This window comes from Pleurodeles waltl, chromosome 2_2 (genome assembly GCF_031143425.1).
Source record: "Pleurodeles waltl isolate 20211129_DDA chromosome 2_2, aPleWal1.hap1.20221129, whole genome shotgun sequence".
In the NCBI taxonomy this organism is placed as follows: Eukaryota; Metazoa; Chordata; class Amphibia; order Caudata; family Salamandridae; genus Pleurodeles; species Pleurodeles waltl.
In genome coordinates, this window is record NC_090439.1 from 308,556,515 (window position 1) to 308,584,211 (window position 27,697).

A 27,697-nucleotide genomic window follows, 5' to 3' on the forward strand; every position below is an offset into this window, starting at 1 on the left:
ACAGTGGTTATAACATTACCCTCTGAAGAAACCCTCATTAGATTGTATGGGAAGGGAGTGGTACTAACGCTGCCGGCCTGTAAGGTTGTAGGCATATAGCTGTGTACCCTTTTCCTTTTTTCTTTAACCCAAAATATCAATAAATAGATTTGATCCATAAAATAGTAGATATGGGCAAGTTTGGCCTGGAAACTCAAACAAGCTTTCAATTGAGCAGTTTCTCATGCTTTTTCTCAACTGTCTGGGGTGGGTGCATTTAAGACATGGATATGCAAACAATTTGGACTGACTCACAATAAAGCATTAGGGGATTTTAAAATCACAAAAGGGCTGGTACACACAATAAGGTATTATGGAATTTTAAGATCATAATTATTACCCTGGTCTGTTTCACTCTCAATATAATTAGGGCAATGCCTGATAGGGACTGAGCATAAACATTTTCAGTGGTTAATTGCTCTACACACTCTTCTCTCCAAACTGAAGTGAAGATTCTTCTGCCATGCATTAGTACAAGTGTAAAAGTGAAAGAACCTCAAAAACAGTTTTCAAAACTACTTGAAGGAGGGTAGTATGCAGAAGACACAGCAAAGCAAACCTAGAAAAGCACATCCTAAAAGTGGGAGACAGAAAGATCATCATTGAAGGGAGCAGCCAAGGCTGAGAGGGATCGAATATTTGTTCTCAAATCAATCAATCAATGCATTTATAGAGCGCGTTACTCACCCGAGAGGGTCTCAAGGCGCGGGGGGGTTACTGCTGCTCGAAAAGCCATGTCTTGAGGCGCTTCCTCAAGGCGAGATGGTCCTGGGTAGTTCTTAGGTGTGCGGGGAGGGAGTTCCATGCTTTGGCTGCCAGGTAGGTGAAGGATTTTCCTCCTGCGGTGGTTCTGCAGATACGTGGGACGGTGGCGAGGGCGAGGCTGGCTGAGCGAAGCTGACGGGTGGGCGTGTAGAACGAGAGGTGGCTGTTGAGGTATTCGGGGCCCATGTTGTGGAGAGCTTTGTGTGCGTGGGTGAGGAGCCTGAAGGTGATCCTCTGGTTGACGGGGAGCCAGTGCAGGTGTTTCAGGTGGGCGGATTTGTGGCTGTGGCGGGGGATGTCGAGGATGAGGCGTGCAGAGGCGTTCTGTATGCGTTGAAGATGTTTCTGTAGCTTTGCTGTGGTCCCTGCGTATAGGGTGTTTCCGTAGTCCAGACGGCTTGTGACGAGGGCATGGGTAACTGTCTTTCTGGTTTCGGCGGGGATTCATCGGAAGATTTTTTGGAGCATGCGTAGGGTGTTGAAGCATGATGACGAGACGGCGTTGACTTACTTGGTCATAGTGAGGAGGGGGTCCAGGATGAATCCGAGGTTGCGTGCGTGGTCTGAGGGGGTTGGTGCGGTGTCCAGATCTGTGGGCCACCAGGAGTCGTACCAGGCGGAAGGGGATTGTCCGAGGATGAGGACCTCTGTCTTGTCTGAGTTCAGCTTTAGGCGGCTGAGCTTCATCCATTCCGCGACGTCTTTCATTCCTTCCTGTAGGTTGATTTTGGCGGTGGTTTGGTCTTTGGTGAGGGAGAGTATAAGCTGGGTGTTGTCGGCGTAGGAGATGATGTTGATGTTGTGTTTGCGTGTGATGTCGGCGAGGGGGCTCATGTAGATATTGAAGAGGGTTGGGCTGAGCGAGGAACCTTGGGGTACGCCGCAGATGATCTTGTGGGTTCTGAGCATAAGGGCGGGAGGTAGACTCTTTGGGTTCTGTCGGAGAGGAACGAGATGATCCAGTCAAGGGCCTGTCCTAGGATTCCAGTGGAGCGGAGGCGGGTTATTAGGGTGCGAAGGCACACGGTGTCGAAGGCAGCCGAGAGGTCCAGGAGGATGAGGGCGGTTGTTTCTCCGGTGTCCATCAGAGTTCTGATGGCGTCGGTGACTGCGATGAGGGCGGTTTCTGTGCTGTGGTTGGCCCGAAATCCTGATTGGGAAGGGTCGAGCGAGTTGTTAGCTTCAAGAAAATTGGTCAGCTGCTTGTTAATGGTCTTCTCGATGACCTTGGCCGGGAAGGGGAGAAGAGAGATGGGGCGGAAGTTCTTCAGGTCATTGGGGTCAGCTGTGGGTTTTTTCAGGAGGGCGTTGACTTCCGCGTGCTTCCAGCTCTCGGGGAACGTGGCAGATGAGAACGAGCTGTTGATGATGCTCCTGAGATAGGGGGCAATGATGGAGTCGGCTTTGTTGAAGATGTGATGGGGGCATGGGTCCGAGGGGGAGCCGGACTGGATGGTGTTCATGGTGATTCTGGTCTCCTCAGAGCTGATGGGGGTCCAGGCGTTGAGTGTAGTGGTGGGGGCTGTTGGTTCAGTGGTGGGCGGCGGGGTCTTGGGTCCAAAGCTGTTGTGTAGGTCTGCGATCTTTCGGTGGAAGAAATTAGCGAGGGAGTTGCAGAGTTCTTGTGAGGGCGTGAGGACGTTGGAGCTGGTGCTGGGGTTGGAGAGCTCTTTGACGATGTTGAAGAGTTCTTTGCTGTTGTGGGTGTTGTTGTCTAGTCGCTCTTTGTATGATGTCCTTTTGGTGGAGCGGATCAGCTGGTGGTGTTCACGGTTGGCGATCTTGAGGGCTGACATGTTTTCTGTGGTGCGTTCTCTGCGCAGGTTTTTTCGAGGGTACGGCAGGATTTCTTGGATTCTTTGAGGGCGTCTGTGAACCACGGGGGTTTCCTGATGCTGGTCCCGCTTGGGTGGCTTTTAAGTTGAGCGAGGTTTTCGGCACAGTTGGTGATCCACTTTGTGAGGCTGAGGGCTGCGTTGTTAGCTTCAGTGGTGATGACTGGTGGGTTTTGGTTCAGTGTTGAGAGGAGCTGCTCTGTGGAGATTTAGCTCCAGTGTCTGCGGGGGATTTGTTGCGTGCGATGGTGGTGGGTCTCCCGTTTGAAGGTGAAGTGGACGCATCTGTGGTCGGTCCAGTGTAGTTCAGAGGAGTGGCTGAAGGATATGTGGTTGCTGGCGGAGAAGATGGGGTCGAGCGTGTGGCCAGCGGTGTGGGTGGGGGTGTTCACCAGTTGTTTGAGTCCGAGGTTGGCGAGGTTGTCGAGCAGGGTGGCGGTGTTGTTGTCGTTTTCTCCAGGTGGAAGTTCAGGTCCCCGAGGAGGATGTAGTCTGGTGAGGCTAGGGCGTGCGGGCTGATGAAATCTGTGATGGTTTTGCTGAACTGGGCGCGTGGGCCCTGGGGCCTGTAGACGAGAGTTCCTCTGAGGGTGGTTCTGGGGTCAGAGTGGATCTGGAAGTGTACGTGTTCGGCGGCAAGGGGGGTGTCTTCGGTGGTTGTTGTGATGTTGATGGAGTTCCTGTAGATGATGGTGATTCCTCCACCGGTTGGGATGATGCGGTCCTTCCAGGTGATCTTGTAGCCGTCGGGGATGGCTACGGCGATGTCAGGAGCCGAGGAGGCGTTCATCCAGGTTTCTGTGATGAAGGCGACGTCTGGTGCTGTTGTGTCCAGGAGATCCCATAGTTCGATGGCGTGCTTGTGGATGGAGCGTGTGTTGAGGAGGATGCACTTGAGGTGGTTGTTGGTGGTGCGAGGGCCGGTGGGAGGTCTGCAGCCTCGGTGGAATGTGTACTTGCAGGCTTGACAGGTGAAGGGTCCATGAGTACGTTTAGGGCTGGCTTGGTAGCAGGTGGCTGTTCGTACGGGGTTGAGGGCGTTGAGGGAGGCGGCGGCGTATCTTAGTCGGGTGTTTTGAGCGCGGTGGGGGCCAGGGGTTCTGGCGCTGGGTGCGGTCCAGGCGGGCTTGCCTTTGGCGTGCCAGCGGCCACCATAAGAGGGAAGGGGGGAGGAGGGGTCAGCTGGGAGGCGGGAGGGAGGACAGCGAATGGGAGCGGGGGCGGGGTCGCACGGGTGGCAGCGGCGGGAAAAAGCAGGAAAGCGCACAGCAAGAGAAAAAGAAACAGTGGATAGCAAAGAGCAAAAGAGAAATGGCAGGAAACAGTGGAAAGCAAAGAGCAAAAGAGAAATGGCAAGAAATAGTCAAAGGTCAAGAGAAGAACCTGAAATACCTGAACACCCTAGCAAGGCGTGGCAGGGGCCTGGGCAGGCGGAGCTGCAGCGGCGGGGAAGCGACCTACCCGAGGGTCAAGGGTCGCTGCCTCTGCCGCGCAGCGGCCACCATAAGAGGGAAGGGGGGAGGAGGGGTCAGCTGGGAGGACAGCGAATGGGAGCGGGGGCGGGCCCGCACAGGTGGCAGTGGCGGGAAAAAGCAGGAAAGCGCACAGCAAGAGAAAAAGAAACAGTGGAAAGCAAAGAGCAAAAGAAAATGGCAAGAAACAGTGGAAAGCAAAGAGCAAAAGAGAAATGGCAGGAAACAGTGGAAAGCAAAGAGCAAAAGAGAAATGGCAAGAAACAGTCGAAGGTCAAGAGAAGAACTTGAAATACCTGAACACCCTAGCAAGGCGTGGCAGGGGCCTGGGCAGGCGGAGCTGCAGCGGCGGGGAAGCGACCTACCGAGGGTAATCCAAAAATTCTTTTAAAAAAAACATTGTTTTAAAAAACATATTGGGAGGGCGTGGAGAAGGATTATTTTTTCCTTTCATCGCCTTTCCTAGCCAATCTTCTTTCGCTAACTGTAATTTTAAACAAGATCCTTCCTTTAGTTTACCTTCTTAGACAAAACGATGATTTATTTCTCTGCCTAGAGGCACCTGTTTGTTTTGCTCCACATATGCAATCAACAAAACAATATAATAACTTAAGGCAATACATGTAAAATTTAAAAGAAACAACTAAATAAATGTAAAATTAGAAAGCCTTAAAGTACCCCGGTGGAAGGCATTCCACATTTTCCATTTATGAACCCTACGCAGAAATATTTAGCTGCTTGCATTAAGGCGTCTGGAGCAACCAACCCCATAATCAGAGCAACACTGAGTAAACGGAATTTCAAACACTTAAAGACACAAATATTGCTATTATTGGCTAAAGGAATTCTTCACACTGTTTCCATTTATTTTAATTACAAGCAGAAACATTTGGACAGCAAATGTGAAGATTCAGTCTGCCTAGTTGCGGCAGCTGCGTGTAATAACGGGCATGGGGGATGCGCGGATGGGGGATTAAAAAAAAAAAAAAAACACAACAACACTTTCCTGCCTCATGGCACTCGGTGTTCGGGGCTTCTCAGTTTGCTCTTCACCCCACTCAACCAGGACACTTCTCTCATGCTGCTACCCAGGATGAGCGAAGCACTTGGAACAGTCTGAGCATCCCGAAATGCAGTTCAGCTGGGGACTGGGAGCCTGCACTGGTTCTCCACTGGGGCTGTGCAACACAGCCTGGATGGAGAGTTCAAAGTGCTAAGTGCACACTCCTCCTCCTCCTCCTCCTCCCCCTGCTGCTGACAAGGATTGCCCCACCTTGCCCTAAGAGGAGGAAACGAAAAATAAAATGATAATATAATAGTTGTATTATCATTTTATTTTTCTGCTGCCTCTCAGCAGCGGGGTGATACTCCTCCGCCATAGCAGAGGGGCCACTCCTGCTGATTATCTGTTCAAAATTTGCAAAGAAAGGATGATGTGAAACAGTTGAGCAAGGTGCCATTTTCACTTTTAAAATTCCGCGTTAACATTTCATGAGAACATTTATATCTTGCGTGACAAAAAAAGATTTGTTTATAATCACTGTAAATAGATTACAGGATGAAACATCAATAAAAATTATTGAGATCTAAATGTAATATAGAAAAGATAGACTTCTGTTTTACTTACTTTGCAAGGAACTGCGGGTACACCTACAAAAAAAAAAAAAAAAGCAATAAATGACATTGTTTTTTTTTTCATTACTACCTGAAAATTACAGAAGTTTCTATATTTTTGTTATAAGGATGTGCAAGGACAACGTTTGTTACCCAAAGGGAAACTTTTTTTTTTTAAATCTGTTTATTAAACTTTATGCACACACAACAGTACATTTTGCTATTAATTGTTTTGCGATCTGTTTACACACAATTATGAACTTGTACAGCGCAATTGCGCGATGAAGTGCTAGAGATACAACTTGAAACTATGCAAAAATTATTAAAGTCACAACTAAACACCGCTAATATCACACCTGGTGTTGGCTACATCAATTGGAGGGTGTGGGGGGGTGGAAGAAGGATACATCTATTGTGTGTAGGGGACGGGGAGACATAGTTGAGATATGAATTGTAGGACAGGAAGGGGCTCAGAACCAGGCTGGTAATAAGCCAGGCTAGGCGTGGATTACATAAGAGCATAGTCATGGGGGAAACACACTGAAGTGTTACGTTGTTGTATTAAGGGGGGGAAATGAGGAAATTAATACAGAGGGTGAGTGATGGTAGGGCAGCTGAGAGTAATGTGATATACATATTGAGCAAGAAAAATAATACATGTACAATGACTAGTTTAGGGTGGGTATGTGTCATCCCTAGCTTCTATTGCTACCACAAAAGTGTCCCAGACTTCAGGGCCATGCTGTAGTAGGTCTTTATGTTGTAATGAACGCAGTGTCTGAGCTTCGGTTTGTGCCCGGCTATGTAAGTCGCGGAGCCAGGCGGACTCGGATGGAACGTGTGGGGCCTTCCATTGCGTAGCTATTAGGCGCTTGAAGACAACAAATGCTAGATCAATAAATCTGTGTATATGTTTATCGCTTTTGGTACGGTGACGTATGCCAAGTAAGCATGAGTCTGGGGTGGACACCAAAGTGTGGGATGAAATGTCTGCTGTGACATCCGTCACGCGGTGCCAAGCCGAGTTTATTGAGTGGCAGCTCCAGACCATGTGGTAAAAGTCTGCTGCCGGAGTAGCGCATCTGGGGCATGACGGGTTTGTGTTCGGGTATATTCTTTGGATACGGGCCGGGGATAGGTATGAGTGGTGAATATAATTGAATTGGGTGTACCGCAATCGAGGATTGCGAGATATTGACTTGATCGTTGTGAGAGCCGCGACCCAAGTTTTTGGTGGTAAAGGAGAAGGGAGGACGGAATCCCAGCATGCTTTAGCAAGCGGCAGGGCAGAGCAGACTTCAGCTACCAGTTCTTTATATAATTTAGTTATGATGCCTTTTGTGCTAGGGTAAGTAATTGGGATTCGGGTGGTTCGTTATTACCAGAACCCCAGAGGTTATTGAGTAGTCTTTTAATGGCGCTATACGTCAAGAAGGCACCAGTGTGCATAACCCCAGCGGCCACTAGTTCCGCGAAGGTGCGCATTGTGGAGTTAGAGTAGTAATCCCCCACGTTCAGTGTACTTATGTCCCGTGTATCATGGTGTGTTGAGAGTATTTGGGTGCCTGGAAACTGAAACAGCGGCAACAGAGGGTAATAAGGAGGTATGGGGGTCTTGCTTTGAACGTATCTGCGCCAGCAGAAACGAGCTGCCTCCAACAATATGGGTTTTGAGGATAGGTGGTTAGGGCCGGATAAGAGTGAAGACAGTATCGTTTGCGGGGCTGTGTATGCTTGCAGCATTGTGCATTCGGGAGGAGAAGTTTCCCTGAGCCATGTGGATAACCACAATAGCTGGGCAGCTGCATAATATCTTTCAAACTTAGGCATGCCCAGTCCGCCCGCTTCTTGCGGATATTGTGTTATAGCTAACGCTACTCTGCGCCTGTCTGTGCCCCAGAGCAGGTCGGTTAATAATGAATGCAGTTTACTAAAAAACGAGTGTGGCAAACATAATGGAAGGGCAGTGAAATAATATAAGAACCTGGGAAGGATGAGCATTTTGGCTATTGCTACCCGGCCCATGGGGGATAGAGGAAGTGAGCTCCAAAACGACAATGAGCTGCGGGTAGAACTGAGTGCCCTATTAATATTGACCTCTTTCAAATCGGCAATGGAGTGATAAATTTGTATCCCAAGATATTTAAAGGTAGTGTGTGACCATGGCAGTTGATATTGCAGTAATACCATGTGAAGGTCGATTGGTATGGGTGTAAGGGGGAAAATACTTGACTTGGACCAGTTGACACGTAGACCAGAGGCGAGAGCGAAGGAGTCGAGCACTAGCAACACCTTTGCCATTGAGGTGGTGTGATTACGTAGGTATATCAGGGCATCATCTGCATATAAGGATATAATATGGTGTGTATTAGATTCAGTGATGCCCCATATGTGTGCGCATCTACGTAGCTTAATTGCTAATGGTTCCATGGCTATGGCAAATAATAAAGGGGATAATGACCAACCTTGTCTGGTGCCTCTGCCTATGGGGAATGCTTCAGAAATAGCACATCCATTTTTAACTCAGGCTGTGGGTTTGGAGTAGAGTGTTTTGATCCAACTGATGAAACCGGGACCAAATCCAAACGCTTTGAGTGTGCGTAGAAGATAATCCCAGCTCAGCGTATCAAACGCTTTTTCGATATCTAGGGAGAGGGCCACCGATTCTGATTCTGTATTACTGTGCATTATGTGAAGTAGTCTTCTAATATTAAAAAAGGTGCTTCTCCCTGGAATAAAGCCGGACTGATCAGAGTGTATTAAGCTTGATAGGTAGGGGAGTAGTCTGTTTACCAATATTTTCCCCAATAGTTTGCAGTCTTTGTTGAGGAGAGAGAGCGGTCTGAATGATTTAACGTCGAGAGGATCCCGGCCTGCCTTCGGAAGGACGACTATTAGAGCTTCGCACATGGAGTCTGGCAGTTGTAATTCATTATGCGCTTCGTTAAATACCTCTATGAGTGGTTGTAGGAGGTGAGTAGCATGGGAGTTATAATACTCTACCGGTAGGCCATCTGAGCCAGGCGTTTTTCTACGTGCCATTTGTGCCAGAGCTGAGCGCAGTTCTTCTATAGTAATGGGATGGTCTAAAGTGGCGGCATTATCAGTGATATGTTGGCTTTGGGAGACAAGTGATAGTATGTCAGCTAATTGCTGCTCTGATGGGGGGAAGGAGGCATATATAAGGTGTGGTAGTATGTGGAGAAGGCTTCGTTAATTCCTGCTTGGGTGTTAATAATGACGTCGGAGTTCAGGCGTATCGCACCAATGGGTGATGATTGTGAGGGTTGACGGGTCAGCCACGCTAACAGCCTGCCCGACCTATCGCCCTCGGCGTGTTGTTGTGTCATGTAATGTCTGTAGTCGTGCTTACATAGTCTGGTGTCTACTTCTCTATGGGCAGCTCTCAGCAAGTTCAGAGCAGCTAGTGTAGACTCGTTACTGGAGACCTCAACCTCCGCTTTGCGGAGTTTAACCTCCAGACCTTGTAGTTCTTTGATGAGTGTCCTTCTTACCCCCACTGTGGCCGTGAGGCAGTGTCCGCGTATTACCGCCTTATGGGCATCCCACTCTGTAGCGCGAGATGAGGTTGTATTTTTATTCAGTGAGAAGTAATCAGCCAGTCGCTTGGACATTTCTGCGTGGAAGGGGGGGTCTGAGAGAGCTTCTATCTGCAGTCGCCATGTTGGTATGCGAGTGTGCATGTGGCCCCAGGTCATTATTGCGCAGAGCGGGTTATGGTCTGATATGGTGCGTGCTAGGTATTCGGTCGTACACACTTTTTGAATTACGGCTGCGGATACAAAAATCATGTCTATTCTGGTGTGTAGCTTATGTACAGGGAAGTAATAAGAGTATTGGCCCACCCTCCAGATGTCACTCAAACCGTTACTGGAGGCCCAGCTTGCCAGAGCCTGCGATTGGATGGAGCCGAGGCGAGTGGGGGAAATGAGCGGTCTATTTGGGCATCCAGGACGCTGTTAAAGTCGCCCCCCCATATACACTGTAGTGAGAGGGTCACTAAGATTGCCAGTGGAGAGCGTACTCAGGAAATCACGTTGATTTGAATTTGGGGAGTACTACGCTACTAGCGCTAAGGGGGACCCGTCAAGGACGCCTTCTAGTATCACTTGTCTTCCGTTGGGGTCGCATTGTGTGCGAGATGTAGTAATGGGACCACAGGAGCAATCCAGATCGTCACCCCACGAGCGAATGAACAGAAAGTGGTGCTGTGCAATTGTCCTTTCCATTTTGAGCGTGTGCTTTCCAACGTGGATTTAGAGAGGTGTGTCTCTTGTAGTAGGGCTATGTGTACCTGATGTCTTTTGAGAAATGTGTGAATCCTTTGCCGCTTCCTCTGTGTTGCCATACCTTTTATATTCCATGTGAGTATCTTATATTTCAAGATACCTTGCTGAGTTTGGGAAGCCATATGGCAATTTTAGATTTGATAAAACCGGAAAAGTATGTGTCCTCCGTCCCCATTGTGGAAATATTGTGACGGTTACCCTCCAGGGCTAGCCAGTTAATATCCTTGGTGATGTGAAATGTACACCTATTAATATGGTAAATGTGACATGTGCCTCTATTGCTATGTTTACGATTAATTAGCGTGTGACAAAACCAACAATAAAAAAAAAGCACTCAAAAACAATGTATAACAGCAACTGAAATAATGAAACATCGAGAAGGATTCCAGAGATTGCCGGATTGAAAGAACAGTCCATATGGAGCAGGGGGACATTGAATCAAAGTTATGGAGTTACCCTGCCCGGGTTGCTAATGGTGCAAAGAACGCCGCCCAAGACCAATGGCGGGCAGCGTGCCGCATTGAAGGATCCGCGGAGTCGCCAAGCGATTTCCGGACAGCCAGAGGAGGGAGGCCATATTATTGTATATAAGGAGCAGAAGTAGGTGGTGCTTAATTGGCTTAGCAAATATCATCCGCCGTGCACGGCATGAGAGTAGGACCCCCTTTAGATTCTGCTGAGACAGAGTTTACGTCCTGATCTGGTTCCCCGTCAGTTTGAGTGGACAGGACTGTCGGCGACGTGTTAACAAATCTGGATGTGGCCTGCAGGAGAAGGTAACGTTCAGTTTGTGACTGTTCAGGTGAGGGTTTAATGCCTTGTTTTTTGCGTTGCCTACGCCTTGTCTTAAGACCAATTTCACCCAGAGTGTTTTTATCAATCGGGTCGGCGAGGCCAATGGCATGCAGCCAGGTCCAGGCATCTTCCGGTGTAGTAAAGAAAAGTACGCGAGTGTCATCTTGTACCCGGAGTCTGGCTGGAAACATCAGCGCGTATTTGATGTTATGTTTGCGAAGGCATTCTTTAACACAATAGAAAGAGCTAGGCTTCCTCTGAACCTCTGCCGTGAAGTCAGGGTCAGCTGTAATCACAGCGTTTTCGAAGCGTACCGGTCCAGATTTGCGAAATAATTGCATGATGAGGTCTCTATCACAGTAGTTGAGGAGTCTTGCTATCAACAGGCGAGGCTGTGCACCAGGTGGAGGGGGTCTGCTGGGAACCCTATGGGCACGTTCGACCGGGAAGAACTTCAGGATATTGTCTTTAAGAATTGTGTTCGTGAGCCACTGTTTTATGAATAATTCTGTGCTGGGGCCTTCGACACGCTCAGGAAACCCCACCAAGCGAATGTTGTTGCACCAGGCCCTGCCCTCTGCATCTTCAGCTCTGCGTTTTAAGAAGTCCACCTCTGTAGTTAAATGAGGCAGTTGTGATTTGAGATCTTTCACAGTCCGGGGGAGGGTTGCAGTGTCTTTTTCTAGTTCGGCCACCCTGTCAGCCAATGTGTGTTGATCAGTATGGAGTATGTTGAGGTCTTCTGTCACCGAGCCAATTTTGGCTTCTAGGGTGGATTTGGTGTCTAGAATGGCCTGCAATATCTTTTCAAACTGTGACGCGTGTGATTGTAAGGTAAGTTCCAACTTCTGCAAAGCCAATTACATGGTGGCGTGGGCCTCAGAGGGGGTGGGTGTCGGGGTCCATTCTACCCGAAGGTGCATGTGGGGTTTTTGATTTGACCATTTGACCAGTGCGGTTCTCAGTGGTCACTGATGAGGTGGGACCGGATGAAGGCAATGCGGGCAGAGCGAACAAAGAAGCCAGATGCGGCGTAGTAAAGTCTCAGTTCCGCAGGGCTATAAGTAACTATTGAAGGCCAGGAGTGATATACTAGCGTCAGTAAAGTGGTGCGCAAGGTTTGGGAGACCGCTCCCCCGCCTCCGGGTCAAATGTACAGGTTCATGATAGAGAAGTGAGCGGCTTGGATCCTGGTAATTTAGCAGAATGCTTTAGCGCTTTGTTGTATGCCTGCCACCCAGCTCGACTCCAAACAGCAAAGGAAGCAAGCGTGTTACACCGCTACCATCGCATAAAACGTCGAAGTCCAATAGCCACACAGGGGTGGCGGAGCAGCAGCTGAGCGAGAAGTGTCATACACAGCCGGGTCAGGAGGCGCACTTCGGCACAGCCCAGCGTGGGCTCCGAGATCAAACAAAGCAATGGAGGGTCAATGCAGGATGATAGACAATGGCTTAGTGTATTGGCAGTCACCTGCGCGGCTTGGGGGTGGTGGCGCTAATGGAGTTATATATAGGGCCCGGAGGGGTGGGGGCGGTACCTCATGTGCCCTGTTGGGGCCAGCAGCTGCTCAGTGTAGGTTGGACCAGGGGGAGGTGATCAACACATTTGCGCACTGCGACTCGATAATTGTCGCCGAAGGGCTCACCTCACTTTTCACTTTGCTTCACCTTCCCACTGCGTGCTTGACTTTCAGCTTAATTTCTTCTGCTACGCCACTCCTGTGGTGTAGCTTAAACAAATGCTAGGCGAGGTCACAGGTCTGTGGGGTCTTTGGTGATAACTGAGGCCCAGGTGCTGATCTGTGTGTTTGCCGCACGTCTGTTGCTGGGCCACTATGCTGAAGGGCCTCCTCCTGGCAGGCCACAGCAGCCCCAAGCCTCGGGGCACAGCAAGGCGTCAGGCGCGCCCACTCCCAGCGAGCGAGGGAGCCGGGGCGCGGTCACCAGCGTCGAGGACCCCGCACGGGAGCCAATAAACACACAAGCCCGCTCCGGCAGGCATCGGCAGATGAGGCGCAGCGCCGCGGTGGGCCAGCCGCGCCCAGCGACGCCGCACCAAAATGCGGCCAGAAGCAAGCGCACCTCTCCAGTGCCGGTCGAGGGGCCGGATCCACCGCGCCACGGCCCCCGGGTCGGCCGTAGATCCCTCCTCCGGGGCCTGGCCCAAGGGGCGGCCAGCGGCCTCGCACGTTGAGCGCGTAGGCCGCGGGCACAGCAACCCAGCGGGCCGCCCGCTGCCTCCAAAGCGGCCGCGAACCCCGACGCGCAGCTACGGCCGCCAGCACGGGTCCCGGGCAGCTGGATGGGCGACCTGACACCTTAAAAAGGAGGTGCAGGCGCAGCTGCAGGATGTTTACGCGGGCCGGGGATCGGAGCTGCAGTTTATGCTGCCGCTCCGGTCGCCATGTTGGCCACGCCCCACCCAAAGGGAAACTTAAGTTGCCATGATAAAGCTCTAATCCGTGGAACTCAGTTCCACTCTGTTTGTCACAAAAGTATAGTGCACAATCTTCCACAGGAATGGCACCAGACGTTCTAGATCGTTCCCAGGATCCCATTACAGATAGGGATGAACTAGGAACCCAAAGCAGCCATGGTAATTTTGTTGGACCAGCCTCCGGCCCGGGGTGTGGGAGTCAGGGGTGCAAGTGCGAAGCACTGCTGCTTTTGTTACTGGGGACCAATATTGCAGCACTGCTGCAAAACCAGCACCCAGTAACAAAACCAGCCCCCACCACACTTCCATCCTCCCGGGGAAATGCCCAATGCCGGCTAAGGCCAGTCCGGCCCTGATTACAGATCATAGTGTGAATTTTGTTGTGAAGATATGCTGTCCTTAGTGGGAATGGCATATTTAGGCTGTGTTGGAGGTATGTGGTGTAGAAAGGTGTTCTACTGTATGACAGTACATAATGTGCCCTGGTGGAAAGTGCTGATGAGATCACAGTAATTTACAACTATAAGATATATCTGTGCTGTGCTAGATGTGTATATAAGGATCTACAAAACACAGTATTAAATCCAATATTCTGTCTGCTTGGAGTCAACGTGTAGCATGATTTTGTTTAAAGAAAAAATCGAGACATTCAACTTATAGACTAAGTTGCTACACAGTAAAAATGTCAAAAAAGCATTTTCAATGGTTGTCTGAAGTATTGAAGAAAAAGTGGGGGAAACCCTATCTGACCCACACTATCAGTTGCTCTATATCGTAAATACGTTTTTGCATCAGACATATAGTTGTATGCACATAAACAGGAAATGACATGAGAAGATGGTACTTGCACCAAATTTGCATATGCTAATTTGCATGTTTCTACTTTTTACAATAGTAGTTACCATCAATTTAAGTGAGTGTAATCTGCTTATCCTCACATTCGCAATAGTTAAATAAATAAAAAATCCAGAAAATAACTTGCATCAATCTCTGCACGATCAGAAGGATCTAAATAAGAGCCTTGTTGCAGACTGTGTAAATATCTCATTCAGTAGGATACAAATACTTGATGGTGGCGTTGGTTACAGCGGTACTGCAGTCAAGTGGTATAACTCCGGATGTAGGGTTCTCATATATATATATATATATATATATATATATTTATATATATATATAATAATAATAATAATAAGTGTAAAAACGTTTCCGAGGGTTTAGTATTTGAAGCCGTGGATTTACCATCATCGTTCATTACGAAGTGTGTGTGTATGTGTATCATTTTACAAGATGGTCTAAAGAGTTGAGCGCCGAAGCTTTAGGCTGAAGTTATACATATGTTAAGTAAAGTTTGCTGTAATTGGTGTAAATGTGTTTGGTCTTAGTTGAGGAGCACCAAAGGCAGTGCTAGCTGCACCTATTGGGTGTCATGCATTTTGCTTCTATATTAAAGCAAATGATAACATTTCACTAAGAACTCTGGATATTCTTTACTGTTGCTTAAGATTCATTATACAAATAGATATGAAATATTATTATTCTGTTACAAATTTTCTACAGTGTCATAGTGCTCTGCTTCCCATCAAACAGAAAGTGCTGTTTATGTCAGCAGTAAAATCAGAATGTGGAGTGTAATAAACTTTCAGGTTTTGGAGCTTTTTTGTGTGCGAATGGAGGGTTCATAAAAAGCAATTTGATGAATCGAGAGGCACAGCTAAGGCTAGTCATCAATTCAATACTTACTATTGAAAAAACGTGAAGCACATTAGCTCCACAAGCAAAACAGAGCGAGTGGTTAAGTTGTCAAACCATAAAGGTTTTTAAAGGTTAAAAGATTTACCGATTAAACATCATCAAATTAGTATCATTTAGTAATTAATACATTATTGTGTTAGGTAAAGATAAAGTTCAAATCAAAGACATAGATGCAAGAGGACACAATTAGTATTACATTCTCTCAAAGGAATAGTTAAGTATATCAGTTCTTCAATAAAGAGAGCAACCTATTTTAAGTTGTCGCAAAGTGGACAAAAATATATTTTCAATATGTTTGAACTATAGTTTACTCTGCACTAGCTTAAATACCTCAAGACACACAGAGGTAATGTAAGCCCTTCACTTTCTCAGGATTTTTCACAATGAAGCTTCTTTAAACATCCTTTAAACTTACAGTTATACAACGAGATACTCTGGACAGCATGTCCTCTACAGGTGCACTTGTTAAAGTTAACTTTAACTGAAGCATTCAACAGTTCCCACATAAACCTAAAGATTTTACATCAGAACGAAAACAAGGACACATCGCATTTGTAAATGTGGAGTCAGTTTCTCCCAGAAATAAAGAAACGTGGTATGAAACAAGATGGCAACCAAATGTTAGCCTTTTTAAAACACAGGCCTATAATAGCTTTGTTCAATCTAACTGCAAATAATACAGTTAGTGGCATTTGCATGTAAGAATGTTAATGTTGATATGAATACAAAAGATTTAATAGGAAAAAATAACCCCATTGCACAGGGCATAAAACACAAAATACACTCAGGGGCCAATTATGAGTGGTTGAAAAGCACCTGTCCCCAATGATTTACCAATGATAACAGTAACATTGACTCGAGGGGTAGGTTCCATCTGATTAAAGGATAATGTGGGATAACATGCATGAATCAGCATTTCCGCTATGTTTCCTGCATGTTTTCCCCAATTTATTCCAGGATTTTACCTCAACACTTCGTCTGCTTCAAGCAATTGAATTCTTCAGGTGACAAACTGCTGAACCACAGTGCTCCTGCACTTGTAATCCAAATAGGGCTAAAGCTCCTGTCAATGGGGCACTTGTATGACTCCTAGTGTAAATCATTATGCTATTACTAGATTACATAATCAATAGTATTTTGAGTGTTATCTTTAATTGTTCCTCAAACTCAAAATGTATGGGAAATATAAAACAAAAAATATAAGGAGCAAAAAAAACTGTCCGACAGGACAGCCAAATTCAAGGAGTGCATGGCATTATGATATAATTTTAGAAGGACACATATTTAGTCAAAAGTTGGAATCAAATAGACAAAAAACACCAAAAGATCATAATTTAAACTTTAAAACAATAGCTTCACAAGAAAGCCTTTGTCGGAGCATCACATTAATTCAACTGCTCTGTGTACTTTGCAGATTTTACTCAGCTACTGTCCTACCTCCAACACTTGAATACTTTCAAAATTACTCCCTTTCAGCAAGCCCAGTGTCTGATACACCAAAGGGGCAGTGACAAGTGAAATAAAGGACAGAGTCCAGCAGAGGCTGACTGGTTAATGGTAAAACGGCCTTACAGAGAACCCATGACAGCAGCACGATGAAAGTGATAACGCGTCCCTTTATGATAATTTATTACACATCCGGACTCGTTTGAGGCCAATGAATCTTTTGACCCAGTTGAGAGACACCTTAGGACGAGATAACTAATCAATATGCCAATCAATACGTCTATAATGTTATCAATATTTATCACAACAATAAATTTCACTTTAGTCAAAGTCATTGATCGATTCACAGCTACTACCATGACCTTGCAGTCATGAATAACCACACCAGTTTAGTAGAATTTCATGAGTTTTATTCCCTATTGGTTACAATTGTAAAAGCAGATGCGTTAATCTCAAAACCAAGAAACTTGATAGCATAGTCACGATATGACAACTTTGATAAGATTTCATTAAGGCAAGAATCACAAACATCAAAACATAACATGGCGTAAACATAGATCAATTTAGCAGAACGTCGATAATGCGTCAGTTCAACAAAGCATAGTTTTGGTTGTTTGTCTATTTGCGTCAGTTTAGTGAACACCTGTCCTAACCACTGATTAGCATTAGCATGTTGGGCTTCATGCAAAAACAATTTGGAACACCAATTTGGAAAACATCTAACTATGGTCTCTGTCAAAAGTAAGCAGTTGGTACCTAGAAAGGAAAAGCAAACAGACAAATCACAAATGTATTGTCATAATTACCCTCCAAGGTTTAGGTCAGCGCACAGGCTCAGTCTTCATCTTCAGGACATCAGTCAAATCGCCATCAGTCAGAACTCAGCTCCGGGGCTAAATGGGGGCACTTCCCCCATAAGGAGGTAAAGTGTAAAATGGGCAAATCTAAGGATGAGGATGGTTTTAAGCAAACCAATAAGTCACCAAACAGAGTGACAGAGTTTCTGGATAAAATCAATAGCATTCCCTAACCCACCTAAATGGCTCCCCGTGTCATGGGTTTTGATTCCTTTTCCGTTGTACATTCCCCTAAAATGTTATTGGTCGTTGGTTACACCCCCCTATCTTTAACCTATTAGAAAATACATTAGGTCATTAATCTTTCACCCCATATTATTTTACAAGTCTCTCATTGGTTCTCCTGTTCGATGTCTTCAGAGGTGGCATGTCCGGTATGATTTAATCTTTCTGTAATTCTTTACACATCTTTTGGTCAGTAGCTCCATTGTCTTTACCGGTTTGAATGACCTTATACATTACATTAATCTACACTTTGCATTTTGTCTAATATCACCCTACAAGCAATGAAGAAATTTGTGAGAACGGATCTAGCATGGTTACATTCAGCTTCTAGTTTGAAGAAACTAGCATGTCCTTTTGCGAGTCAGCACACTGCAAGATAGGAAAAATACATTTAATATGAGATCCAAGCAGCTAAGCTTCAGCTCATGCTAACTTAAGGCCTACAAGGATTTCAGCACAAATTCAATAGCATAATCATTAATAATTAGTATAAAACGCATTCAGTATAACATTTATAAACATTTTAGTCATCATTATTAGTCCACGTATACATTGGCGGCCACTCCCTGTGGTCACATTTCAGGTGCATGTTTAAACAGATACATCAATATAATTACTTAGGCGCCATTAGCACACACTAGTTCATAAGCATCTCATGTTAATATAGATTATATAAGCTATGCTCGTCATCGTGCTCTTTGGCCGGCGAGAGAAAGGGACTGAACCCCTGCCGGGGAGTGATGCTAACAGTTTCAAAGGTAAAGCTATTTGTGCCTTTTCTTCCATAGATGCATATTGGGCCACACTAGGTTTCAAAGTCTTCTCAGAAGACCCTAAAGTGAAGAGAAATGAGAGCAGTTTCAACAAGCAACTTAAAAGCTCAAAGTGACAAAATAAGGAGCATAACTGCCATTTCTCATTCAATTAGTAGTTTATTTAAAGAGAATGGATTAGACATTATGCAGATGTCAACGTAGCAACCCAGCCACATCTAAACGTCGAACTGAATTAACTCAAGGAAGTTCCCAAAGTGGCAACTCTGGGGCAATGAATGAAAGCCTAATGCCAGAAATTGAGAATTATAGGAGGTCATTTCTTTTTTTAACTAACTTATTACTTTTACATGAAAAAAACATGAAGTGCTACAAGCACATTAAACGTGTCAAGCAATTTGCATTATGTAAACGTTCTGCATATAAACGTTTGTAAGAGGGGCCAAAGCCCCTTATGGTCTGATTTAGTCATAGTTGCACATTATATAAACAATACATCATTTACTTTGCATGGCTTATACCTTATACCTTGTACATTATACATTATATTATACCAGTATAGTTCCCAGCCACTGAGACCATATTTTGTCACATTTCTCCGGTCAGCCCCTAGCCAGGTAAACTGAGCGTTCCGTAGTGGGGCACCAGTCCAGTCCCCTCCTTCATTGTGTCAGGAAGAGGGCAGTGTTCCGCGCCCAGTGTGTAGTAATGTCTCTTTTGGCTATAAGCAGTGCTGTGACCAGGAATGTTTTCTGTGCCCTTGTGCCTTCGGCTCCCTCCATCACCCCAGAAGAATCATCAACGGGGAGGGTTTGAGGCAAGCCCCAGCACTCCTGAGAGCTCCTACATGATTTGCGACCAGTAGCGTGCAATGATAGGGCAAGACCAGGCTCTGTGAAAAAAGTCAGCGGGTGAATGTGTGCACCTATTGCATTCAGAGTTGGCTCGTAGCCCTGCTCGGTGGTGCATGGTATATGTTAGGTATGCATGGTGTAGGTAATGTGTTTGGATTAAGCGTAGTCGGGCAGTTATGGTAAGGGTACATGGCGCCATTAAGACGTCCCTCCAATCCTCAACGTCCATCGGCCCAATCCATGTCTCCCAGCAAGAGCGCAGGGATTGAGGAGAGACTGAAGTGTTCAACACCAGGGATCGATAGATGCTGGACATCTCCCCAGCACCCAGGGCCCCCATCATTATTTTAGCCTCCATGGGGCTGAATTCCGGGACGGAGGTGTCCCCGGGAACGTCGACCATTAGTGCATGTGGCAACTGCAAAAAATTATTAAATTGTGTCTTAGCCAGAGAATAGCTCTGTTGAAGTTTCTGAAAGGACCTCAAGTGATTGCGGCCCCAGATGTCACTAACCACTGTAATGGCAATATTGTCTCTTTTGGAGAATCCCTCCAGGCTCGTCTCCCCCTGAAGCAGTGTCACTTGCCATAACGGTGTGCATTAGGTGATTTGGTTTCACCATCCTGTGTGTTTCTGTGCAGAACCCCACCCCTTGAAGACTTGGCCCGTGATCTTAGGAATTGTCCTTGGGATGGGTTTCCCATACAGCTTATCCATGATTCCAGAGAACCCAATGATAGAAAGTTCTAGGCAGTAGGCCGGGTCGTACCACCCCGTTAAGCCATTCATTAATGATCAGCGATTGCATGGCCAAGTACTACAGGTGTAGAATTGTCATGCCTAAACCGCCTTCGTATGGATCCTGCTGACATACATCCAAAGAAATACGGAGCCTGCCATTGTGGCAAAATAAAAAGCACGGGCAGCTATGCCCATCTCCTGGAACCACTGGCGAGGGAGTTGAATGGGGAGATTTTGGAGGATGTACAGAAAAGTGGTAAAACTAGCATTTTATATAGGTCTATACGCCCTACTATATTTCTTGCACTTGCCATCGACTGAGTTCGGCTTTCACTCTTTTGACGATGGGGGTGATGTTCAGGGACCATGTCATGGGCTGCTCCAGAGCAACTTTTATACCCAGGTACGTGAAGCTAAGGCGTTATATCGGAATGTGGGATTACCCGGTCTATGGTGTCTCGGGAGTTGCTGGGTAGGATCAAAAGGGATTTCTGGTGGTTCACTCGGAAACCCAAGGCTTCCTCAAAAACCCTAAGCAGGTAAGGGCTCACCGCCGAATGTGATAAGTATAGAAGGACATCGTTGGCATAAAGGTCCTCCTCACCCCGGTCCACCTCTATCCCGTGAGGAAGGCGTCCTGACGAATCAGATGCGCTAGGGGTTCTATGGCAAGGGCAAAGAGGAGGGGAGACAGCGGACAGCCTTGCCGGGTTCCCCTCTCCACAGGGAAGGACTCTGATAATACTCCATTAACAAGAACCCTGGCAGTTGACCTCTGATAAAGAAGTTGCACCATATGACGGAAGGTGCCTCCTAGACCCATTTTCTCGAGGACGGAGTCAAGGTATCGCCAGTATACAGAATCAAACGCCTTCTCAAAGTCTATAAATAGTAATGCCAGTGGGGAAATCAATGCTCCGTCAGTGCGCCAAAGTGACATGCAGTCCTTAGGCAGTGTCGAGCTCCCAAGCCACACTGTTCTGGGTGAACCAAATGGCGTGTGACTGTCTTTAGGCGATTAGCTAAGATAGCTGCGAATATTTTTATTTCGCCATTTATTAGGGAGATGGGCCAGTATGCGGTGCATGACCTGGAAGGGGGATTGGATTTTGGGAGGACTACAATAGTGGCCTGGTCTAGTTCCTCTGGCAAGTGGCCCCTCTGCAATGCTTTGCTGTAGAGGTCGTGAAGGTGGGTTAGTAATATGTCTATAAATTTAGAAAAATATTCGGCAGTGTAGCCATCAGGACCAGGGGTCTTACCCGGTTTCAGTGTTGAGATAGCCTCACCGGTCTCCTCCTGTGATATAGGCTCATCTATCCTGTGACTGAGCACGGTTGAGAGGCAGGGGAGAGATATCTCATGTAGAAGTGGGGCATCCCTTTCAATGGTCGGTCTGGGGACAGGTTTGTATAGTGCAGTGTAATATTAGGCAAAAGTGGAGGCAATGTCTTTGGGATTGTTATGGATTGTCCCAGCTGCACCACCTATTTCTGGGACCACTCATCCTCCGAACGGTCCATGGTCAGTTGAGACAATAGTTTGCTATTTTTATCCCCCCCCAATCGATATATGCGCACTTGGGAAGCATGCCAAAGCATCTTTGCCTCCTCAAGGGAGCCGGTCCTAAGTTCCTCTCTCACAAGTTCTAGGGCCCGCCCCTGGTCCAACCCACCACCCTGGTTCAGCTCTCATTCCAGCAGCAGTGGCTAGGTTTCATGCTCCGTTATGCGTACTTGTTTCTCCTTTTCTATCCGGCGCAGGTGAGCCTTAGCGTGGCCCCAGATAGCCGCCTTTCCTGCTGCCCATAAAGTTACATTGGATTGGACGCTACCCACGTTCTCTCGAAAGTAATGTTCAGTTTCAACACAGAGCACGAGGGGGTCGCGTCCTGTAGAACCCAGACATTAAGGCACCATATCGGTCTCCAAGTGGCATCTGGGGAGCCAGTGGTTAGGAGCATTGGTGCATGGTCAGAGATGCCCCGGACGAGTATCGATTTTTGGGGTCTTCTGCCCGGAGCTGCAGATCATATGTGTTCTTCTGTTTCAGTAATACGCAACGTGGGGTTTTTAAGATCTTGTCGCAACAAAGCCATGTTGACTCTTACTTCCCCAATTTTATGTTCATTTGCCGTTTGGGAGGACTGGATGGCTTGTAGGATTTTTGTGGTGTCTCCTGCTGCAGTGGGCCCCTCCGCCATGCTCTCCCTGCCCAGGGCCCCGGTCTGGGTAGTGTATTTATCTATATGGATGCAGGCGGCACCCGTTTCTCCTTTCCCATGGCAGTATGGTTGTGGGCACCTCGGAGTAGTTGACTGAACAGTGGGTTCAATGGGAACCAGGGGCAGAGGAGCTGCTGCCCTGGCCTCTCACTGGTTCTACTGTCCTCTCTGTAGGTCCCAGGCAGGCAGGATCAGAGCCCGCCGGGGCCACCCAGGCACCTCCTCGTGGCCCCCTCGGCCCTTATTTGTCACAGCGCACCACTGCGATACCCCCGGTCTCTAGCAGCGGTGCCCATGGTGTTCCTCGCTGTCTCTGTGCAGGCAAGCAGAGAGGCTCTGAGTGTTCTGCCCCCCCACCACCCTGAGGGTCCGCAATTCTTATCTCCCCAGTGACGAATGAGCCACCAAGTAGGCCCACTGAGTGTCTTTGCACCCAAAGCCCCTCGGGTTGAAGAAACAAGGGGGGTGAGGGGAAATGAAGGGGGGGGTAAGCTGATCTTCTTCAGCCACCGATTTGCCCCCTATTCGTGCTTTGGCTTCCCAGAGTCCCAGTCACGTTCACGCCTCACGTTCTCACTCTATGTGGAGCTGCTACCAGGGCAGAGTAGGAGGCAGTGCAGCTTCCACGAAGTGGCGGGCCCCCGTCTCCGCACCAGTGCGTTCTGGATGGCAGGGCCTTCACTCCAAGGCCTCGGGTCAGAGCGAGCTAACTTGCACCGGCGCGCTCCACCGAGACCACCCCCACTACTCCTCACCTCCAGGGGGGGGTCCACAATAATCTCAGAGGCCCGGATAGGCCTCGGAAGTTCCAGCCCCGGAGCTGCCAGCCAAAAGGGCAAAGGGCCAGTAAGGAGGCGGCACAGAAGGTAGGCCGTCCGGCAAGCTGTGGGTTGGAGCAGCGCGGCCGCGTCCTCTCTGTTGGCTCTGTGGAACCTCTGACCCCCCCCCCCCCCAGAGATGCAAGTGGGGGCAGCACCAAGAGGTCACTGTTTGTGGGGATCAGCAGGCGGGTGATACAGCGTGATTCTGTGGCGAATGACAGAGGGGTTCGGAGCACTCTCAGAGTGCGACCGCCATCTTGATGCCCCAAGCCACGCCCCTATAGAAGTCAATTTACCATCTACTACGCCCCAAGTTAAAGTTATATTGTTTATCATTCATGAGGATTGCTCATAGAGAAGAGAGTTCCACGGCAAAAGGGTCTGTAGTTCAGAATTTATTTGGTGCCCTTAAATCCACAACAAATACTTTGAGCTGGCATACCGAAAAAATATGTGTGCTGGTGGAATTGCTATCAACTTTGGCAAATATTGTTGTGGCTACAGACAACACATTAAGTGGGTTAAAAGGGATAAATGGATGTTTTTGGAAGTCAGAGGGTTTTCATGGGGAAAAGCTGTTCATTCACCCCAGTCCTTGAAAAAATAACCTCTATCCCAGAAACTATGTTAACAAGCTAAAAGTATTGAAGAGAATGGATACTGAGAGTGATTTAACTATGGACAGGAACAAGAAAGATTTGTGGTGAAGCAGAGGTACACAGCATGGTTCGTAGAAATTTTACCTGAGAGGGTGCTGCTAAAAGGGGCATTTGAATACGATTTGGGACCCTAGCTAGGCATGTTTTGGATCCCTCGTTCTGAACAGCTCTAAATTTATTAACATTTTCAGGTAATTCAAGCCCTTGTGATGCCAAACAATATTGAGCAATATGTTAACTTTTAGAAATGGGGGCAAGAGAGCTTAAACTGCCAGGTGTCTGACAGCTCCATAGTGCCAAATCGAAACTTGAACAATCTATTTTTTTCCCACTTGGATTTAGTTTTCTTATTCTTGCAGCACACTTTAATAGAAGTTCAGCAATCAACCAGCCTCTTCTATACACTGTAGGAAAGATACACTAAGGATGACGTAGCGAACATTTAGTAGACTAATGCTTGAATTGTCAAATATTTCCAATCACCAATAAATCCCCCTTCACATTATCATTCTCTCTGCAATTGTGAAAATCAAAGTGTGGCTAAAAGAAGTTGCACCATTCCATCGAGTTAAATCTGGTAATTTTCTCCTTACTTCTCTTCCTGTTTGTCCCCCCTCTCTTCTTTCTGTGTGTACATATCTCTAGTTAGTGAGTCACTTCTGATTCTGCAGAGTAAGAGAAATGAGAGTTGCAAGAAGAATGGAGAACAGTTAAGGATAACTGTATAGCAAGAGAGGTAAACTAAAGAAAGAAGGAAATGAAAGATCGAGATGAGGTAGAAGGAAAGGGAAGGTAGAGAAAAACGCAAGGTAAAGAGGAAATGGTAAGGTATCCAGAAAGACACACAGATACAGAAAGAGGAAGGGGTACATACAGAAAGAGAGGTAGCAAGGTAAGTTAGCTTTAAAGTGAGGTAGTAAGAGCCAGAGATAAATATGGAGAATGAAGTGCTGGGATAGTCACAGAAAACAGAGGAAAGGAACATAAGTTAGGCGAGAAGTGAGTTAAAGAAAGGACAAGCAGTGGAAGACAGCTGTTGAAGCGAAAGAAGCATAAGGAGGCACAAGGTAGAGAGAGAATACTGAGGGAAAGGGGGATAAAATTAGAAGAGTTATAGAAAGATAACTATAGGTAAGGTTGAGGTTGAGGGAGGGAGAAGATGAGGTACACAGAGAGAGCTAAGTCTAGAACGGTGGAGCAGGGAAATATTTGAAGAGAGGGCTAGAAAGAGCTCAGGTAGAGAGGGTGAGTTAAAATACTGAAGGAAGTCCAGAGACAGATGAAAGAAACAGAGGAAGAAATGAAAGATACAAAGAGATAGAGGCAGGCAAGAAAACAGGTAAGTAGTGAGAGTGGTGATGTAAAAAGAAAAGAGGTAGAAAAAAGGAGGTTGAGAGGTTGAGGCTGCAAACAAATGGCATGCAAATTGGGTTAGGTAATGAAGGGGAGAAAGGTGGTAAAGAGGGGTGATGTTGTGACCAATGTGAGGCATAGAAAATGAGGCACCGATAGAGAGGTGAGAGGCGGTGGTGAGGTAGCTAGAGATATGAAGGACACCTAAGAAGAAGTAAGATAGAGAGTGATATAGGTGAGGTAAAGAGAGGGAAGAGGACGAGAGAGAGGTCAAGTAGATAAAGGAAGGTGAGATGAAAACAGCAGGGAAGTGCAGGGAAATGTGTGAATTACACAACTGAGTGAGGCACAAAGGGCGTAGAGGGAAAGGTGGGCTAGAGCTAGACATATGTGAGGTAGAGAGATGAGATGGAAAACAAGAGAAGGTAGGTACATAGAGATGCTGATACAGACAGAGAAAGATGCAAAAGGAGGAGTGGGGTAGAAGAGGTGAGGTGAAGTAAAGAAAGAAACAAGAGACAGAAAGTTTATTTTTTGTTTAACTACCGCTATCTGCCTAAAAGTTCAAAGGTGAAGTCTTAGAAGGCTAGACAAGCACATTGAGCTTCTGTGAAGTGTGCAAATTAAAAAATGAATCTATTTCAAGGGGCCTCTTGGTTAGTGGTGCCCTGGAAAATTTCTCACATTTCTCACACCTTAAAATGTCTCTGGGACATAGAATTATTTGATTGTGAGCAGACCACCAGTTACCTCTCAAACAAAGTCAGGAGCACCTTTCCAAACACCAGCATCAAACTAAAGATGATAAGCATAATTGTATTATCACTCAAAAAAAAGCTTCACAAGTTTGACCACAATGCTATTATATTTTCTCCTTTCAACTAAAGAACTACAATCCACCAGTGAAGACAATGGATGGTTTTGAAAACAGAGATCTATTATAAGGTTCAACCCCTTCCAATCACTCATTTAAAATTATATACCAGGGATAGGAGATCTGCTCCGGATGAAGGGGTGGGTGTGAAGCAGAATAAGGCATGGATGGAAAGGCAAACTAATAGGCGGTTACCTGAGGTTTTGTTCAACAAGTTGAAATGGCACTGAGATGCAAAAGCCCAAGTATCAAAAGCTCGATCTATAGTAAATAGGAGGAATGAGAGTAAGGAACCGCCTAAGAAGGAAGATCTGAGCACTGAAAGCTCGGTTAAGAACTAACAGCCAACAACAATCGATTCCTGCAGGCTTAGCCAGAGAATGCCAGATAATTGAAGGAGTGCAGTATTACAGCCAATCTAAAAGAAAGGTTCCCAAAGACATTGAGGGAACTACAGGTTAATTTCTCTATCAGATCACAAAGCTAAAAGATATGCTAGTAAGCTGCTGTCTTAACTTGAGGACTGGGCTGAGGAAAAGCAACTGATTATTTTATCTAAGGTAGAGATTCCTTGATGAAAATTATGACTCTTTCACACCTAATTAAAATGAGTTTGAATGAAATCAGGGCATAGTATGTGTCAGATCCCATTCAAGGGGGCCACAAGGCAGGCAAGGGCTACCGGACCATAACCAAGGTAGATGCAGTCAGTTTCCACTGGTGTCCTGGGGTCTGTCCTACTATGGCTCTGCAAACTGGTGCAGGTACAGCCCTTTGGCACAGGACTATCACTGTATCAGGACCAGAAGACAAAGGTTTCTCAGGGAGGCAGGTTGTGGGGCAAGAGCTCAGAAAGTATCAGTTAAACAGACACAATAACATATTGTCCACTTCAGTGCTTGTCTTTAGCTTAGAAAAGTTATTTAATATAACATCAAAATGAATCAAAACACAATCCAAGGATGGTTAAAATAGGGGGCTACAACCTCACCTACGAGTTCCACTGAACACCCCCAACTCCACACCCCTCAGGAAATCCCCACTGTCTATGGTAACTCAGGCAAAGTTATGGGTATAGACACTGATTAGGCACACATGCAGATTACCACAGATTTCCCAAAAGGACAGTTCAAAGGCCAGTTCAATAGTCTTTAATCCCCAAGTTTCATACTGACAATGGTTTGTGCTCCAGAAGCAAGAGTAGCCTTTGTGCATATCTGGCACAATTGCTTATTTTATGAGTTCAACCCTACATTTACCTAATCGTAGTCGGAGCAGTCCGACTGGACGTAACTATGCTTGATTTGCAGCGTTCCTATAAATGCCCTAGGTTGATACAATAACTATAATGACCGCACTGTGGATTTATTTAAGACAAATATAGGAATAACTGTGCAAACTATGACGAGTGATAAACGAAAAACGCTTTTAAGATGACCAGAGAGTTAATGCTGTCACTGGCTTTTACTACTTTGGAGCCTGGTTTGGGGAAAAAGTGTTTTGTTTTTCAATTTTATTTGTATTTTATTGAGACATCGTAACAGATACAACATACTGTTTGAGGTGCATATAATAATCACAAATTGTACATCAACACTTTATACACAACTGAAATGTAGAAGATGGCATTATGGTTCCGTTGGGTACCACCCGAAGACCGCGCTGAGAGAAGATATTCCCGTGGGGGGCATGGTTATGGTTCGGTGGTGGTTGCTAATGCGGTGAGGGATCATGCACTCTCAGCGCTGATCATGAGGGACTGGGTTTGAGTTGTCCAGGGTGGAGAGACAGGTGCGGAATGGGCCCCAGATGTCCTTGGTACGTGAACTGAGTGGTAGCAGCTCACTG

At 46.6% G+C, this 27,697-nt stretch overlaps 1 protein-coding gene across 1 annotated transcript in view; it reads right to left on the reverse strand.

The window, feature by feature from the left end:
• Nucleotides 1-27,697, reverse strand: part of C2_2H18orf21 (chromosome 2_2 C18orf21 homolog) — a 153,899-nt gene that overhangs the window by 53,826 nt on the left and 72,376 nt on the right. Inside the window, exon 2 of the mRNA XM_069219775.1 lies at nt 5,739-5,761. Within this exon, the coding sequence (XP_069075876.1) occupies nt 5,739-5,761 (23 nt within the window). The remainder of the gene's footprint in view (nt 1-5,738; nt 5,762-27,697) is intronic.